General features: G+C 33.8%; 1 protein-coding gene across 1 annotated transcript in view; it reads left to right on the plus strand.

Moving 5' to 3' along the window:
* LOC121409249 (serine/threonine-protein kinase 36-like) overlaps positions 1–16,957 on the plus strand; it is a 31,133-nt gene extending 14,176 nt beyond the window's left edge. The window contains exons 17-32 of the mRNA XM_041601123.1: positions 391–515; positions 784–891; positions 1,760–1,858; positions 2,420–2,514; positions 2,699–2,762; positions 3,437–3,547; positions 3,916–4,052; positions 4,377–4,566; positions 5,187–5,290; positions 5,869–6,074; positions 6,597–6,670; positions 7,329–7,470; positions 11,147–11,334; positions 12,672–12,801; positions 14,205–14,374; positions 14,837–16,957. Of these exons, the coding sequence (XP_041457057.1) occupies positions 391–515; positions 784–891; positions 1,760–1,858; positions 2,420–2,514; positions 2,699–2,762; positions 3,437–3,547; positions 3,916–4,052; positions 4,377–4,566; positions 5,187–5,290; positions 5,869–6,074; positions 6,597–6,670; positions 7,329–7,470; positions 11,147–11,334; positions 12,672–12,801; positions 14,205–14,374; positions 14,837–15,022 (2,129 nt within the window). The 3' untranslated portion in view covers positions 15,023–16,957. The remainder of the gene's footprint in view (positions 1–390; positions 516–783; positions 892–1,759; positions 1,859–2,419; positions 2,515–2,698; positions 2,763–3,436; positions 3,548–3,915; positions 4,053–4,376; positions 4,567–5,186; positions 5,291–5,868; positions 6,075–6,596; positions 6,671–7,328; positions 7,471–11,146; positions 11,335–12,671; positions 12,802–14,204; positions 14,375–14,836) is intronic.
* The last annotated feature ends 984 nt before the right edge of the window (positions 16,958–17,941 follow it).

The following is a 17,941-nucleotide window of genomic DNA, read 5'->3' on the forward strand; positions in this document are numbered from 1 at the left end:
TTTTTTATTTTTGTACTGCGTAGTTGAGTATATACAAATAGAAATTGCACAAAATTGCACAATTGCACCAAAAAATGTTCATTGTTAATTGATGGCATGTGTCTTACTTTTGTTTAATAATACTCTTTTGATTTTTTTTTCAAATTGAAAATTTTCATCCTGCAAGCTGCCCATTTGATGTTATTTTTATTACTTTTTAGTATACCTATTCAATTCATTTCATTAATTCCTTTAATAACCTCTTATTCATATAATTGCATTTAAAATACTTTCACCCCGTAAAAAACGATCCCTCTCTTTATTGTATGATATAAGTCCATCCTATTTATAGTGATATCATTTTCAAAGAACTCCACAAACTGAAGTATTCCATTTTTTTCATGTCTACAGGTGGACCTGAAGGTGAAGCATTTGGTGAGCGTTGGGAGCAGATGTGTGGTGTGGCTATAGGTGGTCTGGCAGAGCTAGTCTATATCCAACAAGGACAGGATACATGCGTAGAGGGCAAACGCAAGGTAAACAAATGTCAGATATACGCAAGAATCAATGTTTAGTTCGAGATTGTAATTTATTTTTTGTACATGATCTTCCTTAAATTTATAATAAATCCACTCAACTGTTTTTATTCCTTCTCCGATTCCTATCCAACTATCTATATTCTGTTTTTCTCTCTCTGTATATATGTATATTATGCTTTTGCATGAAATGATTTATTTTATTACTTAGGTTATTTTCCCCTTTAAATGATTTAAACTTTTCTTCATCTCTGCTCTTCACTAATAGATGGCTGCAGCTTTAGGAGATCTGTTTGCTGAATCAGATCACTCTGAGTTCACTGATAACCTGATGAAATACATTGCTCATCCATCGTTTTGTGAAAACACCCTCAAGGTACGTCTACTACTCTCATGCAATGGGGGAAATTTTACAAACTATGACAAGCCAAATGGGGTTTAAACCTTTTTTCTAGTAGTTTAGGTATACATATCAAGATTTATACAATATAATACAGCACCAACTGCACTATTTGTATTAGAGTAAGGGGAGACCCCTGTGTAGTTTTCCACCTGCATTCCCCCAATCAGTTATATCAGGAGGAGAGACCTGAGGGTCACAGTGATTCAGTTTGCTTTTCGCCTCCGAGGCACAGATGATGCCAAACCAATAATAACAATTGTTTATTTATTTATTTTATTATTGATTTATCTATTTATTTTAATAATTATTTATTTATATAGTTATTCATTCACTGTTCATTTATTTATTCATCTTTTTATCCATTGCATGTCGCAATGTCATAATATATATACAATGTAGGAGATTTCAGATATACAAAATATGTAAAGTATGGAACACAGAGAAGTACATAATAAACATACAAAAATCCTGCAACATATAAGCATGATTGGTTTAAACATCATTATGCTAATTGTGGATCACTTTAAAATACGTGAACGATGAAAAAAAAGTGTAAAACATGTTTGTGGTTACCATGTGTTCACAGTATGAATTATACAAAACAGAAATGGAGCTGTTTGTAGCAGGTGGGTATTGATAAAATCTTTGATAAATAAAAAATTTTCATACCTGTTGGTTAATTCATATTGACAATAAATGTATTGACCTAATATTCTTTCTCCAATTAACTACTTCTATCTTCGTAGAAATTGCCTTAATGATACCATGAATCTGTACTGCATCTACAGTGAAAATGCTTGTCCAATTTCTGTTGCTATTTCATCTTTATTTTGTTCTGCAGGTTATCTATTTTGGATGCCAGATGTCACCTCTCCTCTGTAAATACATTGCATGTAAAGAGGAACATATAAGTCTCATTCTACTAGTAATACAAGGAAAGGTCAGAACAAATATTTTGTCTATTATTTTGTTGATTTCAATTGCAGTAAAAACTAAAGAGAGGTGTAGTAAAGTTTGAACAGATGATCAGATGCATGATAAAACAGATAAGGTGCAAAAAATGATGAAAAAGTAAAATATATTTACTGTCCTAACATTTTATTTGAACCTGAACATTATGCAAATGAAAAAAAAAGCCAATACCTATAACTTCTTTTTAAATCCACTGTTTTTCATTCATGTTTCGTAGATTTTATTTCTAAGTCAACTATTGTATATGAAAGCATTAGGAATATGATTTTCTTATTAATGATTGTATTTTGTTAATTTATCTCTCTTTTTTTATCTGATTTTGCAAGACAGTGATGATACTCATGAATAAGAACACAATGCTATGTAACATGTTTGTCTGTATCTATTTGTTTATTTAAGAGTTTCCCTGTATTTTTTAGATCAAGAGAATAAATAGCTAAATATTTAGTTTGTTCAGAGCTAAATGTTTGTTTGGGGGGTTAATCTTTCTTTTGTTAATCTATTCATTTATATTTTCATTAACTTTCAGACAGAGATAGAAGATATGAGTAAGAACACGGTATATGAGATATGTACTCATATCCTCAGTACAATCATCATCCAGCTACAAGCTATACCTGAAATGTAAGTGAATATTTCTGCTAGATCTTAAATTGAATGCACTTATTTGATATACAAAGCACTGAATGCTGAACAATGTATGGCATTTTTTTTGTACATTGCATTGATATTTCTATTGGAAAAAAATAATAATGCATTAATTTTAAGACAGTTTATTTTAATTTATTTTGTTTGTTTTATTTGTTAGATTGTTGAATGCAAGTTCCTTGTTTGCAGCCATCTTACTTGATTCTCAGATTGCAAGCCATACAGTAAGTATTTTAGCCATATTCGTAATAATCATCATTTTCACCATCACCAATATCATCTCTATCGTCATCGCTGTCATTATCATCAGTGTCATCGTCATCAGTGTCATCGTCATCATCATCATCATCATCATCACTGCCATCATCATCATCATCATCATCATCATTGCCATCATCATCATCATCCTCATCATCATCATCATTATCATTGCCATCATCATCATCATCATTGCCATCATCATCATCATCATCATTGCCATCATCATCGCCACCATCATCACCACCACCATCATCATCTTCATCATCACCATCCACACTTTTCTGCACTCAGAATTAGTAATTGTGTACTTGGTGGGATTTATCATTTCTTGAATTGTTTATATGCACCACAATGGTTTCTGGGAGACATCCAGGGTAAATACCTAGCTTTCAAAGTTACATGTCTATTGTTATTATCATAACATGCAATGGTGTGCTATTGTTTTGTATTTTGTAATAATTTTACTTTGTTGTTCAAACTTTCATGTAACTGCAAAGACCAATTCGTATTTGACTTATTTTATTTTTGTTGAAGGAGAGAAAAAAAACAGGAGATATCATCCATTAATGCATATTTTGTATGTATGAATCTGTTTGAATTCATATTGTTATTATGTCTATTATTTTGTTTCCAAAAGACAGCTGCAGCGTTGTTAGTGAGTCAGTTATTACACCATGGAATAGCTATCCAGATGCCTACATCAGATCTTTTGGATGCAGTACAGTCGGCTTTTAATGATTTAGAACAGGTAAAAAGAATCAGTACAATGAACTTCTGTCTGATGTGATCTGCATTTTCAATATCATCTCAAATCGTCCTTTCACAGTAAACATTGTGTAAAGTAAATGATGTAAAAAAAAAATTGACATGAAATGTTCCATCTTTATCATTTTCACACTGTTTTATTTTGAGCAATCCCTTTTGGCTTTCCATACCCTTGGCCTGTATAATTTTTTCCTGCATAATTCTGTCCACTCCTTAATGTATGTAAGAAATAACAGTAGGAAAAAAGATCCTGGCCAGATATTTGATTAAGGTAATGGATACAAATCAAGAATTTTCAATTAACACACAGGTTTATGATAAGGATGTTTTGTTGTGTATTACATTGTATAGATCTGTGTGAGATGTCCATTTGACTATGGAATCCTTGATGGTCTTCTGCTTCTCATCTGTCAGTTCCTCAGCATAGATCAGACCATGGTCAGTCGTTACCTCATAGAGATGGGTGTCTGGGACCTCATATGGCACAGGTAGGGTTGAAGTTCTGTGAAAATAAAGTTCTGGAGCTTTGTCCAAAAAAATGTGGTTTGTTCATGTTAGTTATAACCTCACAGAGATTAATTTTTCATGAAACACAAAGTAGATACAATTAATTTTAGGTAGGTCCCACGTATAAGGTTTCTGGTGGGTCTAGTGTACACACTTTATGGGAATACCATTAAGGATAGGCCTATTCCTTATTTTGACACTCAAATTTTCTTTATCACTTGTGAATGTTTAGACAATAATCTGTATTTAAAATGCATTTAGGAGGTATGCCCTGTACTAATCTTAATGTATTCTTGACCACAAAGGTTGATGCAGACACTTGGTATTGAGGAAATCCCCCCGAATCCAGGCCTTCCTAAAGATGATGAGGATGATGGAGGGGTTGAAGAGGATGATGAACAGGTTATTCTGGTCAGCTGTAACCCTGACTGGAATTTAGTCTCACCGTCTGGCCTGGCAGCATCTTTGCAAGTCATCCTGATTATATTCACTAAGGTTAGTAGTGGTTGCTATATTTATAGTAGTAATGATGGCGATGATGGCAATCATAAATCAAGAGGAGGAAGAGGGGGATTATTATGATGGGATTTTACAAAGACTAATGATAAAAAGGAGTAATAATGATCATAATGATGATGATGTTGATGATGGTGATGATAATGGTGATAATGATGATGATGATGGTGATGATGATGATGATGATGGGGATGATGATGATAGTGATGATGATGATGATAATGGTGATGATGATGGTGGTGGTGATGATGATGGTGATGATGATGATGGTGATGATAGTGGTGATGATGATGATGGGGATTATGATGGTGATGATGATGATATGGATGATGATGATGATGGTGATGATGATGGTGGTGATGGTGATGATGATGGTGATGATGATGATGATGATGATGATGATGGTGATGATGGTGATGGTGATGATGGTGATGATGATGATGATGGTGATGATGATGGTGATGATGATGGGGATGATGATGATGGTGATGATGATGATGATGATGGTGATGATAATATTATTTTGATATTTACAAAGTGGCAATTATTATTCTGTTTTATCATTTAATGTAATTGTAAATGTTTTTTTTTTTTACCAGGAACCATATCACTGTGTACCTCCGTTCTGCAATGCTAATGGTGTAGTCATGCTGACTCTCAGTTCTCTCCTTTCACATGAATTTCTTGCCATTTTATCATCAAGGTAAAGGCCTATGTGTTTTTCTTTCAATACCTAATAAGCACATTCTTCATTGTATTGTTGCCTAACACTTTTCCAACATTATTAATATGTTTTTAATATCATTGATGTTAAAAACTGTCCTGAGCAATGTAAAGAACATTTAAGGAACCAACAATTTTTTTTTCAAAAATGTATTTGACTTTCCTTTGGATTTGGCTTGGCAAAAATAGAAATTAATTTCATACACGTTTCATTTTGATTTGAGGTTTAACATAATGATCAAGTATATACATCCAAATGATAATTCCCCAAATATTCTTTACATTATCCTCCATGTTTCTATTTCATAAAAAATGACATCACAAAGTGTCACACTTGTTTTATATTCTGAAATTGTATCATTTTGAAATTGTATCATCATCGAAGAATCCTTATTACATTGTTAACTTTTTATAATAACTGTGATACAAGATCCATACACACCAAGGAAGAATGGTCAGTTGTAATTGTAACATTGGTTATACAAACATGAAGCAGATTGAAACCAACACTAAACTGAATAAGACTTACATAAGATGAATTGAATTTTGTTTCCACAGTGAGAGTAAAGAGCAGAACCTTTCCGAGCTAGTCCTGGACATTGTCTTACATGTATGTCAGTTGCTGTGTTTCCCATTCGCTTTGGATACCCATCAGATGATGATGTCAGCCATCTTGTCTAGCTTCAGACAGTGTCTCTTGGTAGAGAAGTTGGTGTCTGCATTCCAGAAGTATGTCCCTCTTGAGATGACTGAGGTCCCTATGGGTGAGTTTCCTTGTTTCAGCATGGTTAATGCATTGATTAGAGTCATTCAGGTAATTACATAAAATGTGTATGTTTTATCTCCTGCTGTGATTAATCTGTCGTCTAGTTCGCAAAGAAGGCTGTAATGTCTTTGCTTGCATAGTTTGTCAAGTGGAGCAAGAATAGAGAAAATTGGGGATTGGACGTACAAAATGGCTGATAATTTTATTGAATTGCACATTTTTGTAGTATAGATTGGAAACCTGACATCATAGCAGACAAGTAATGTGATAAAGTTGATAATAATGTTTCAATTTTTTCAATTTTCCTTCCAAGCTACTACATCTATCACTTGACAGACAGTCTCTCCCATCACAGGATTCTTCTTATGTCCTAGGGAAAGTACTTAGTGCTCTAGGGATGTGAAGGTGACATTACCCACATATTTACTTTTTTTTTTCAATTAGAGATATTTGAGATCAGTTATTAGTGGTTCATACTTATAAACACTAAACATTGTTTTTTTTTCTAAATTAATTTCAGGTGTCCTTTCAAGGCTTGTTCTAAGCGAAGAGGCATTTCTGACACAATTCTGTGAGTCTGTCACCAAGTATAAGGTAATCTTTAAAGTTATGCATCCAATAATTTTGATGATCATTTGTTTGACCATATAAATGGCAAGTTATTGACAAGTAATGGATATGGAAAACATAAAGAGAACTTGTCAGAATTCACAATAGGGAACTCCCTGATGTCCATGAATCATAATGTGCCAATAGCAAATCAGAGAATGATGATGTCTTTAAAAAAGGGGGGGGGGAATACTTTCAGAATGATCATACATTCTAGATGACAAATTATAGCTTTCTTTTTTACTTTTTGTACTTGATATTGTTTGTAGAAATCACATCCTTTTATTTAAGATAAAGCACTTTCTGCTAAGTTTTTGAATGCTTGAATCATTAGCTCCCTTCCAAAATTGCATCATTCTAGTAGCTTATACCACTACCTTAAAACTTGTCATTGATATTAAGGTGGGTGAAATTTAGCCAAAGGTGGTTCACATCTAATTTCTGTTATCTCTTATTGGAACAAGGTAAAACAATTAATATGTTTGTATGTGTACAATTCTAAAGGAACTCCGTGAGTGAATCAAATTCAGGATGACAAATTTATTTGGAAAGCTTTCATATCAACTAAATAAAACCCTTTTCAAGTGCAATTAAGAAAAAGGTATGTCTCAGAATTGATATTTGCCTTTAACTTCACCCATAGGCCGAGATTTACATGAGCAGTCTAATGTCTAGTGATGCTCCTACAGAAGTCCGTTGTGATATGCTGTCTATTTGTAGCCATCTTGCCAGGAGTGGAGCTCATCATCTTATGTTGCTCAAAGCTATACTTTCAGGAGAAAAGGGTAAGAGTTTCTGATTATCAATGAAAAAACTTCAAATATTCCATGTTTCTAAGACTTTCTGTTCATTATGTTATAGGTATATACATTTAGTCTACTCTTAACCTTTCCCCATTCCTGCTTTTGACATTACTTTTCCCTCTGTATACTTTTCTTTTTGTATCCCCTCTCCAATATTATACATTAGTATACTTTGTTATTATTTTTTTTTTTTACTGTTTTGCTTGTTGTTTACTGAAGTTTTACTCTTACAAATTCATGTAATTCAGCCTTTGGCTGCTGGATGAATTTTTGAATTTTTATCACAATAAATACCATTTATCTATCTCTCCTTAATTATATTACATTACACGTCCATGGTGGCATATGCCTGACCCTTTATTACTGGCCCTTGGATATGTCTTACATTATTGTGATAGACTCAAATTGGTCTCACATAGTAGTTGATCTAAATTTGTCTTGTACTTAAGAGATGGAATCAAGATATATTGGAAATTATGTTTGATTAAATCTTTTAATCATCTTTGATAATTAATATTAGGTATTAGTCATCTAACTCTACATATCAATTTAAGAAACTTCTAAAATCATACCTCTTTTCTGAGTAGTCATTATCTTTATCTCATTTGTATACAACTGTGTGTATTTGTATGGTAATTATGATGCTTTACATTAGTCAGGCAGCATATGTCATTTACCTCGACAAATTGGCTAAGTCTGATTTTTCACTTTTATGTGAGTAGTGACATCACAAGGAACAACTTCCAACTTGGTGACAAATTTCTAATGGTCATCTTGACCATGTTAGGGGTCAAAATGATGTCAATAGGGGTCAATTTTTTAAATTGCCCCAATTCTGTCAAATGACACATCAAATTGTTTGTCTTGTTATACTGAACAAAAAAGTGTACACAATTATATACTCTTGACCTCCCGTTAAAAAGTTATGACCGGAAATGTCAAAGGTCAATGAACTTTCGTTCAATGGCAAATTACACTGAAGGTGTTAAGAAAGCTCATTTTTTCCGTGTTTTTATGCATGTGTGTACTTTTTTATTCTCGATTTTGATAAGTCCATCGTCAGAAGTCCTTATCCAGAAGATATAAAGGGTCAAGACAAGGTCAGGGAAAGGTCAAAAGGTCAACAAACTTTCATTGGAGGCCAAAATACACGTCTTATATAGCGGTTAGAAGTTTAGAAGTCTTATTTTTCGTGTTTTTTTTTTATTTTGAGTCTATATCTAAGAAGATATTTTATATACAAAGGGGTCAAATATGCTTATTTAAAATAGATAAACAGAAATAGACGTCGAATACATTCAGTGTGGTACTTTGAAACGACTTGAAAAACCCTTATGCCCTTAAAATCATCTTCATGATGTTATAAGTGCAACCAGCTCTTTCCGAGTTTCTGGATTTAGGAATTCAATTCAAGTTCAGTTCATTTTCAATTTACTCGTCTTTGATATGTAAAGATACATTTAATACTTAGTTTGCTTTGTACATAATATTTTAATCAATAGAGAGTGTATTGTAATGTAATGGGGAATATAATTATGTGCACTATGTTAACAGACACATCGATTGATCAGTGCTCCCAGCTCCTAAGAAAGATGCCTAACATCTTATTTGGATTAACTTACGAATAAGATAATGAGGTAAGGAATGAGGATGATATGATATAAGTTGGACTCAAATTGCTATTAATTCTAATGTGTGACTGTTATATTATTTCTGACAAAGAGGCAACATCGTGTATGCATGATCATTGTAGTCATGGGTATCCATCATGCTGATGTGATATGTTCTGACCATTACTCGATCTCTGGAGCCAACGACTACACATTCCTGATTATGTGCTGACATTAACGCGGCTTGTACTATTTTATCAAGTGTGTGTTTCCAGAGCATACAACGTGAAACTAAACTTAATACAAGATGCCGATTTTGTTTTCGTTCTTTTGTCGTTCTTGTTTTTTCCTACTTGCTGAATTACCTGCATGTTACTAGAAAGAATAATTATATAATTGAAGTAAACCACAGCCATACCGCAGCGGGAAGGGGGGGGGGCAGCTGCCCCCAGAAATTGTGAAGACTTGCATTTTTACTAAAAAAATAAATACAATTGACCAAAAGTATGCACGAAATCCTTATAAATTTTCACTTTACAAAATGCAAAAGGGCCCAATGATAAGCTTAGAACAGCACATGAACCATAAATGTGAATATAGTCCTTCTTGACTCCAGAGATCGAGTAATGGTCAGAATATATTACATCAGCATAATGGACATCCATGACTACAATGAGCATGCATACACGATGTTGCTTCTTTGTCAGAAACAATATAACCGTCAGACATTAGAATTAATTGAGGAGCAATTGGAGCCCAACTTATCATCCTCAATCCTAACCTCATTATCTTATTTGCAAGATAATCCAAATGAAATGTTGGGCATCTTTCTTAGGAGCTGGGAGCACTGATCAATCGATGTGTTTTTTCTGTTAACATAGTATTATACTTATACCCCAATACATTACAATAATTTCTGTTAATTAAGATATTCTGTACAAAGCAAATGAAGGAAATACTTCTTTACATATCAAAGATTAGAAAATGGAAAGTGAACTGAACTTGAATTGAATTCCTAAATAAAAAAACACCCTGGTTGCACTCATCACATCTTGAAGATCATAAGATTTTAAGGGCATAAGGGTTTGTCAAGTCTTTTCAAAGTATTCCTGCAATACCATACCACACTGAATGTATTCGACGTCTATCTCTGTTTATCTATATTGTTCCTAAATAAGCATATTTGACCCCTTTGTATATAAAATATCTTCTTAGATATAGACTCAAAATAAAAACCCACGAAAAATAAGACTTCTAAACTTCTAACCGCTATATTAGACGTGTATTTTGGCCTCCAATGAAAGTTTGTTGACCTTTTGACCTTTCCCTGACCTTGTCTTGACCCTTTATATCTTCTGGATAAGGACTTCTGACGATGGACTTATCAAAATCGAAAATAAAAAAGTACACACATGCATAAAAACACGGAAAAAATGAGCTTTCTTAACACCTTCAGTGTAATTTGCCATTGAACAAAAGTTCGTTGACCTTTGACATTTCCGGTCATAACTTTTTAACGGGAGGTCAAGAGTATATGATTGTGTACACTTTTTTGTTCAGTATAACAAGACAAACAATTTGATGTGTCATTTGACAGAATTGGGGCAATTTAAAAAATTGACCCCTATTGACCACATTTTGACCCCTAACATGGTCAAGATGACCATTAGAAATTTGTCACCAAGTTGGAAGTTGTTCCTTGTGATGTCACCAATCACATAAAAGTGAAAAATCAGACTTAGCCGATTTGTCGAAGTAGCCGGTAAATCATGACATATGCTGCCTGACTACATGCTTCTCTTTTGTAAACGCTGTGATGTAGTTAACAGTGGAGAGAGTACTAACTGCTGGTTATTATTACTATTAATCTTTCACAACTCTGTGTAAGACAGAGACCTTATCTTCAGAAAAATAAAGTCTGGAACAATTTACTGAAGAAAATGGCAGGTCGCTTTAAGTTCGACCTTGTCACTCGTGGGTGAAAGTAGGATATTATGAGGTTTCATTTCCAATAGTTATTTGATTTCTTCTTTCTTACCTTACTTTAGCTGGGTCATACCAAGCATTGAATGCATTACTGAGCAGTAAGAATCAGACAGTTAAATCCAGAGCATGTGGTCTAATGGGAAATATGATGAGGCATTCACCATCATTCTACTCAGTCCTTAGAAACAATGATGACCTCCTCTCATCTCTCATCACTCAACTCTCAAGTGATGATGCTGACATCAGACGGGTAAGATAATTATATAATATTGACTGGCCTTGAGGGGAACATCAAATATATTGCCAGCAAATGAATCATATTGGCCTGAGTCTTTAGACGAGGGCAATATGGATCTTTTAAGGGCAATATATTTAATGTTTCCCGAAAGAAGAGCCAGTCAATATTGTTATTATTACCCAAATCAGATATCTAGAGCAAAAATCATAATAATGGGGATATTTCTTTTAAAAATGGAGTTCTATTGTGTCATGTTAATATCGGTCTAGGCTCTGCACTTTACCATTATGACGTACTTGCAACCGCTCGGATCCAGCGTTGTCTTTATTATGATGTATATTGTGTGCGCGGATACTTATGAAGCGTATCTCTTTATACGCATCCACAAATGCCCGGATGTGAGACCAGGGAAAAATACAAAGGTATATTTTGCGTCGTCTCTGCATGCAAAGTTAATACGCGCATTGAGACCGAGGAAAATACAAACAATATACCTACCCTTCCCGATATTCAGAAAATGTAGGGCAATACGGTTTTGTAAATGACCAGCTCAGATGTCTGATACGGGTGATAATAATAATAATATAGGCATATTTACCCAGGGTAGCCACTTCAGTTTTGAAAACTGTTCTACCAGCGGGCCCTGCTATTGTTATTACCCCGGCTTTAGCTCAGCTGCCTAGGCGTTCAAGCATTCAAGGAATTTCTTCCTACCGGGTACCCATTCACCTCACCTGGGTTGAGTGCAGCACAAGGTGGATGAGTTTCTTGCTGAAGGAAATTACGCCATGGCTGGGATTCGAACCCACGACCCTCTGTTTTAAAGTCAGAAGACTAATCCACTGGGCCACAACGCTCCACGTGATGCTTTGTATGTGGCCTTGCAGAAGGCTGGTTTTACTTATCAAGATCACAATATTCATATAATTGCTATGTATGGCAATGCATGAATGTTTCTTTATATACAATGATTTGATCGCAGAAAAAGAAAAAAATTCAAATTGAATGAAAATTTGGTATCGCATTGATATCAAGCATAGGGCAATTCCATAAAGAGATAATTCTGCAATATACCCAACCCCTCCCACCATTCTTTGAAAATTCTTAATTTACTTCATGACTTGCTGAAAATTTCATAAGTTGAGAACACTAAAATGCATGTGACTATCAGAAGAATGGAGTCAGTTTATAATAAATTTGATGATATCCATGCTTTGACAGGAGATACCAGTTCTCAAGTGCATTATGATGAACTTTTCTTAATCACTTTGAGACAGTTTCCTCATTCTAAGATATTAACAACCAGGACAGGTTTTGATAATCGTACTTGCTCGTTTGTGTCTATACAGTCATCATCGTATGCTATTGGAAATGCTGCCTATCACAGTGGAGATCTCTATGACAAACTTGGCCCAGTCATCCCAGTCCTGGTCCAACTCCTCTCGGATCCTGTTACTAGGATTAGAACCAATGCTGCAGGTTTGTAGAAAAGCCTTATTTTACACTTGAATTGGACAAAACTTTCATTCTTACGTTTGCTTGATTTTTCTCTTTTTCTCTTTTCATTCAAATCAATTTGTTGTTGGGATAGACTTGACTTTTGATAAAGCATTCATAAAAAGATGAATGTTCTGCCTTCCTTTTTAAAGGACAAGTCCACTCCCCAAAAAAGTTGATTTGAATAAAAAGAGAAAAATCAGACAAGCATAACAGGCCTACTGAAAATTTCATCAAAATCAGATGTAAAATAAGAAAGTGATGACATTTTAAATCTGTGCTTACTTTCACAAAACAGTTAAATGCACATCCTGGTCAGTATGCAATTGAGGGGACTGATGACATAATCCACTCACTATTTCTTCTGTATTTCAAAATATGAAATATTTTTATTTTCTCCTCATTTTCATATGAAACAAAGATTTATTCCTCCTCAAACATGTATTACCATTGTTTAAACATTTTGTGGTTCCGTCAAGTTGGTCATAATTGTTAAATCTGTAAATTATGAAATATTGTTTAATTCAAACAAGGAAAAACAAAAGGAATAGTGAGTGAAGGACATCTTTGACTTTTTTGCATATCGCTGATTTGTACATATAACTGTTTTGTAATAATATCCAAAATCTTTAAATTGTCATAACGTTTACATCTGATTTTGATGAAATTTTCAGCGTTACACTTGTTTGATTTTTCTCTATTAACGTTTTTCTGGGGTGGACTTGACCTTTAAGTGGAAATTAAGGACAAGTATAACTGAATAATGGGTCTAGTGAGTGAAATATATTTTAGACATAACAAATGATATTAGTAATTAAAAAACACACTAAGTTGAAACGTGTATGTACTTAGAGGGGCTTTATATCCATTGTACATTTTATATGTCTATTTATACAAGATGAACTCTACCATCAGGTATTCATCTGCTCTCAGCTGTTGTTGATATCTGAACCTTGACACAAATTCAAATTATCTTGGCATTCAAGAATTATGAATTTAGCAATTTCCATTTGTTTCAATTTTTATATCTTGTCAATTTGGCTTGATATTGTAACTAAGCACTCAGTAACTGGACTCCAAAGTTGTAGATAGTATAGGTGATGGTATTTTACGCAAAAAAACACAAAATTATTGTCTGATCTATAAATGAAACATAAAAAATATTTATGTCTGATCTGTAATTGATACCTTGAAAAATATACTGTGATCTGTAATTGATCCCTTCCTGGAATAATATGTATTGTTCTCAAATCATCATTGATTGAGCATATAAAGTGTTGTAAGAATTGAGAAAAATATGGTTGGATGCTCTCAAAGTTTGCTTAATTTATGTAATGACCCTTGTATAAATATATTGGTTTTGGGGTGTTTTTGTTTTTGAAAAGGTGCTCTTGGAAATCTTGCAAGACATTCTGCCAAACTCTGTTCCCAGCTCCTCAAGTCTAAGGTTGCTGAGAGTCTTCTAGAGTCGGCTCACCATGACAATCAGCTAAGTGTGCAGGAAGTAGCCCTAGTGGCTCTCAGGACACTAGCCAGACATGCCCCACTAAGACAGGTATGTCATCTTGAAGTAGCTCTCTGTGAGACATGATGATGGAAGGGAGTGGAAACTTGAGAAAATTAGATGTTCAAGATGGTGAAATAGTATTTGACAAAGCCATAAAAGTCTATTTCTTCCCTTGCTCTTGTTAACATTGAAATCTTAACAAGGAATATAAATTAAATTTTTGAAATGTCATCATAACTAATGGTATACAGATCTATTGCATGAAACTATGACATAAGGGTAATCAAGTATCTGTGATCATCTTGCATGAGTTTCAGATCACATGATCAAGGTCAAAGGTTATTTGAGGTTAGCAATCTTGATATTTCTTATCAAATGAATGGTGTATTTTTAATCTTTTTTTTGTGTGTCCAAAGTTAGCTCTGCTGCTTTATTGAATTGCATTATGCAGGGGAGACTGCCAGAGGCATTCCACTTTACAAAAAATACTTATTTCTTCTTTGTTACCAGGCTCTTGTCAAGGCCAAGGCTTCAGAGAAGCTTCTTACCCTTGTTGACAGTATCCGCTCTTCTGGGATCACAACACCAGGAAGCATGCCGTCGTCTGCTAGGAGTGAACGCAACAGTGCTGGCGCTGTTTCTCATCATTCTTCTAAACTCCTCAGCCTGCTTAAGAGAGGGGGTAGTGCCAGATGATATTGGTCAAAGGTCACTTCTGAATCAATCAATGATGGTGTTATGTAGAAGCGGTAGTGTCATATGATCTACTGCCCCACTGTCTTATGCCAACTTTGTAGGAATACCAATTTGTCAGTTTCGTGTTGTGTGGTTGTAGTTGGTGGACAGGCTTACCAAGTTGATGTGAGGGATGAACATTCTGTAGACATGTTGTGCTATTTCACTAGACCCTGTAGCTTCCTCACACAGAATGAATTGTGTTACTAGTTTCAGATAGATCTGCTGAAAGTCATGGATCACCAAGTGGTCAACAAGGAACCATGTGACTGGCCTTACTAATTCTCGAAGGCAATACTCTATGGCGATCTGCGACCATCTCTTAAAAATTTTCATGATTAGCAAACACTAGAAGCTTTACACAACATTTGCTCCTGGCAAATCAAAATGCAGCATTTTAGTAGCTTATATCAAACGCTTGTGGCTTATCGAAAACAGTGTTTGATAGAAGGGTTAGGAATCACTTAAAGCTGATGCTGAAGATCAGTTCAAGTTTAAAGGATGACCATCACAGATTAAAGCGTTAAAATTACAGTGTTGATTTTGAATTTGGATATATTTTGGGTGACATTGGTTGGAATAAGGAAATGATCTGATTTGATTTAATGTTTGTGTGCCTATATATGTGTGCCTGCCTATATGTACTTGTACTTTTAATATTTTGATTGAAGCTGATGTAGATATTGTACAAATGAGAATTATCACAGTGAGAAATACAGTACTATAAATAGGCTGCATATTAGATCTATACTAAGGGATGAAATCAGTTTAAACTGATCTTTGATAAAATTCCAAAGTAAACTTATTTTCGTAAGTTTTGTTATTTTAGAGTGTACTTTGAATACTTGATTAATGCATCAATTAAACTTGAGAGATTTTTGTGAATAATGTGACCTTAGAATAAACGCATGGTGGTCTTCATGGGTGGATCCCTGTAAATCTATGGTAAGGCAATGCTAAAAAAATATATATTATCAGTTGTAAATATCAATCATATTTGTTTTTATTACAAGACCTGATCTTTCATGGTGAGAAGTTAATAAATGCCTTGCATGATTCCAAGTTTGAATTGGCATCTACATGATTTACTTTTGCTCATTAAATTTCTTCAGAGCATTCCATTTCTATGTAAATCCATATTGATCTGATTGTTTTGGTGTATATATGCTGCAGATAATGTCTAATGATTCGTTCTGTGCACTTCACTGTGCTATTGGATTTATCTCTCACCTGAAATGGAAGTTAACTATGAGTGATTGTAAGCTTTCCAGTTATGGTCCTTTTTTGTTCGATTGAAATTTGTGTATATTTACATTTATGATGTACAACACATTCCAAGGTAAGAGCTTATAGTTGTATTTGTAATATTTGTTAATTTTCTCGTTTATTGACTTCTGAAATTTAAGGCTTAAAATATAGATGTGAATGATTATGTGTGTAGAATAATTGGTGTTGAAATGTACATCTTGGTATTTGCTTATTTATTGGTAGAGAGTTTGTAATGCAATGTACACAATTTCAAATAAATGTAAATTGTACAGATCAATGTAAAAAATAGAGACACTATTCACCTTGAATTTGAAAGCTTTACAGTTTATTCATTGTTTTTACAAATATTTTCAAGTTCTGTTTGTTATCAGATATTAGTTTTATTGAAGTGATGTCTTGCAAATTATTCATTGGTTCAATTTATTTTTGTCAGCACTTGTAAATGGTATAAAGCCTGCTTATATCTAAATAGTTTTTCAGAGTCCTACATTACTGTCACACTGTTGTATTGAAGACTGAATTATAAGGTATAGATGTAAAGAGAAAGGGGTAAGATAGGTCTTTCTCTTGTGAATGTGCCTTGTCAACTTTTTCCTTTAGCTAATTAAAAGTTCTTGTATTTCTGTAGCTGAATTGAATGTGATGTGGACTGTGAGTGAGATAGTATCTGTTTTAGGTTATTATACATATTTCATTTCCTTGGTGATCTGAATGTATACAGTATGGATAAGTTCTAGTTTAGTCTTGGTATTATTGATGCCAATTAAGGTTGAAAGCATAATTCTTATTTGCTTTCCCAAGATCCAACACTTAATTTGAACTTTTAATAAGAAGTGATCCTAATCCCATCATTGATATCTTAACTTCTAGTGAAAGGCATTCCAAGACCACTTCCTTTTCAGTTGAAAATTGATCCAATGTCATCACGAAAAATCACAGCCGTTACCACATACTGATTGATTCAGTATTCATAGTATGTCCTGTTTTCTTAGCCAGCAGGTGTTTATATTTTGCTTATTGTCTAAATCAGCAAAACCTATAAACTGGTAATTTGTACTATCTGCAACAGAAATTTCCATACACTATGAAAGCTTGAAAGGCATGTTTCAAGTTGATTTTAAAAGATGTGCTGTCAATGTTATCAAATGTATTTCTACACTCATGTTTTAGATGAAAAATAAATAATTCCTTGAATTTCATGTTGCAAGTTTCATAACTTTAATAGACTGGTGTACTTGCCGTGATATCATAAAAGAAAATATTACATAATAAATATTTTTTTAGTTTCTTGATATATTGGTGGCAGCTTCCAACAATATGGATACAAGTATGTGGTCTCAGAACTGAATTTTAATCTCATTCTTTTATGCAACCATTCATGGCTAAAAAGATTGTTTATGTTGTACTCCGGATAACAGTATATCACAATTTTGCCAAATAAACATTCACACATGATTTCTGTCTGTATGTTTTGTTATGTGTTTTAACTGTTGCTCATTTTTTAATTGTAGAGGAATGTTTTTCAATGTGTGCATATCATGATTTCACCCCCTTTTTTTAACTTCCTGGAGTAATATAGAGATCCTTTTTGTCTCGCCCACCAGAGGTGAA

This window comes from Lytechinus variegatus, chromosome 2 (assembly GCF_018143015.1).
Source record: "Lytechinus variegatus isolate NC3 chromosome 2, Lvar_3.0, whole genome shotgun sequence".
Classification (NCBI taxonomy): domain Eukaryota; kingdom Metazoa; phylum Echinodermata; class Echinoidea; order Temnopleuroida; family Toxopneustidae; genus Lytechinus; species Lytechinus variegatus.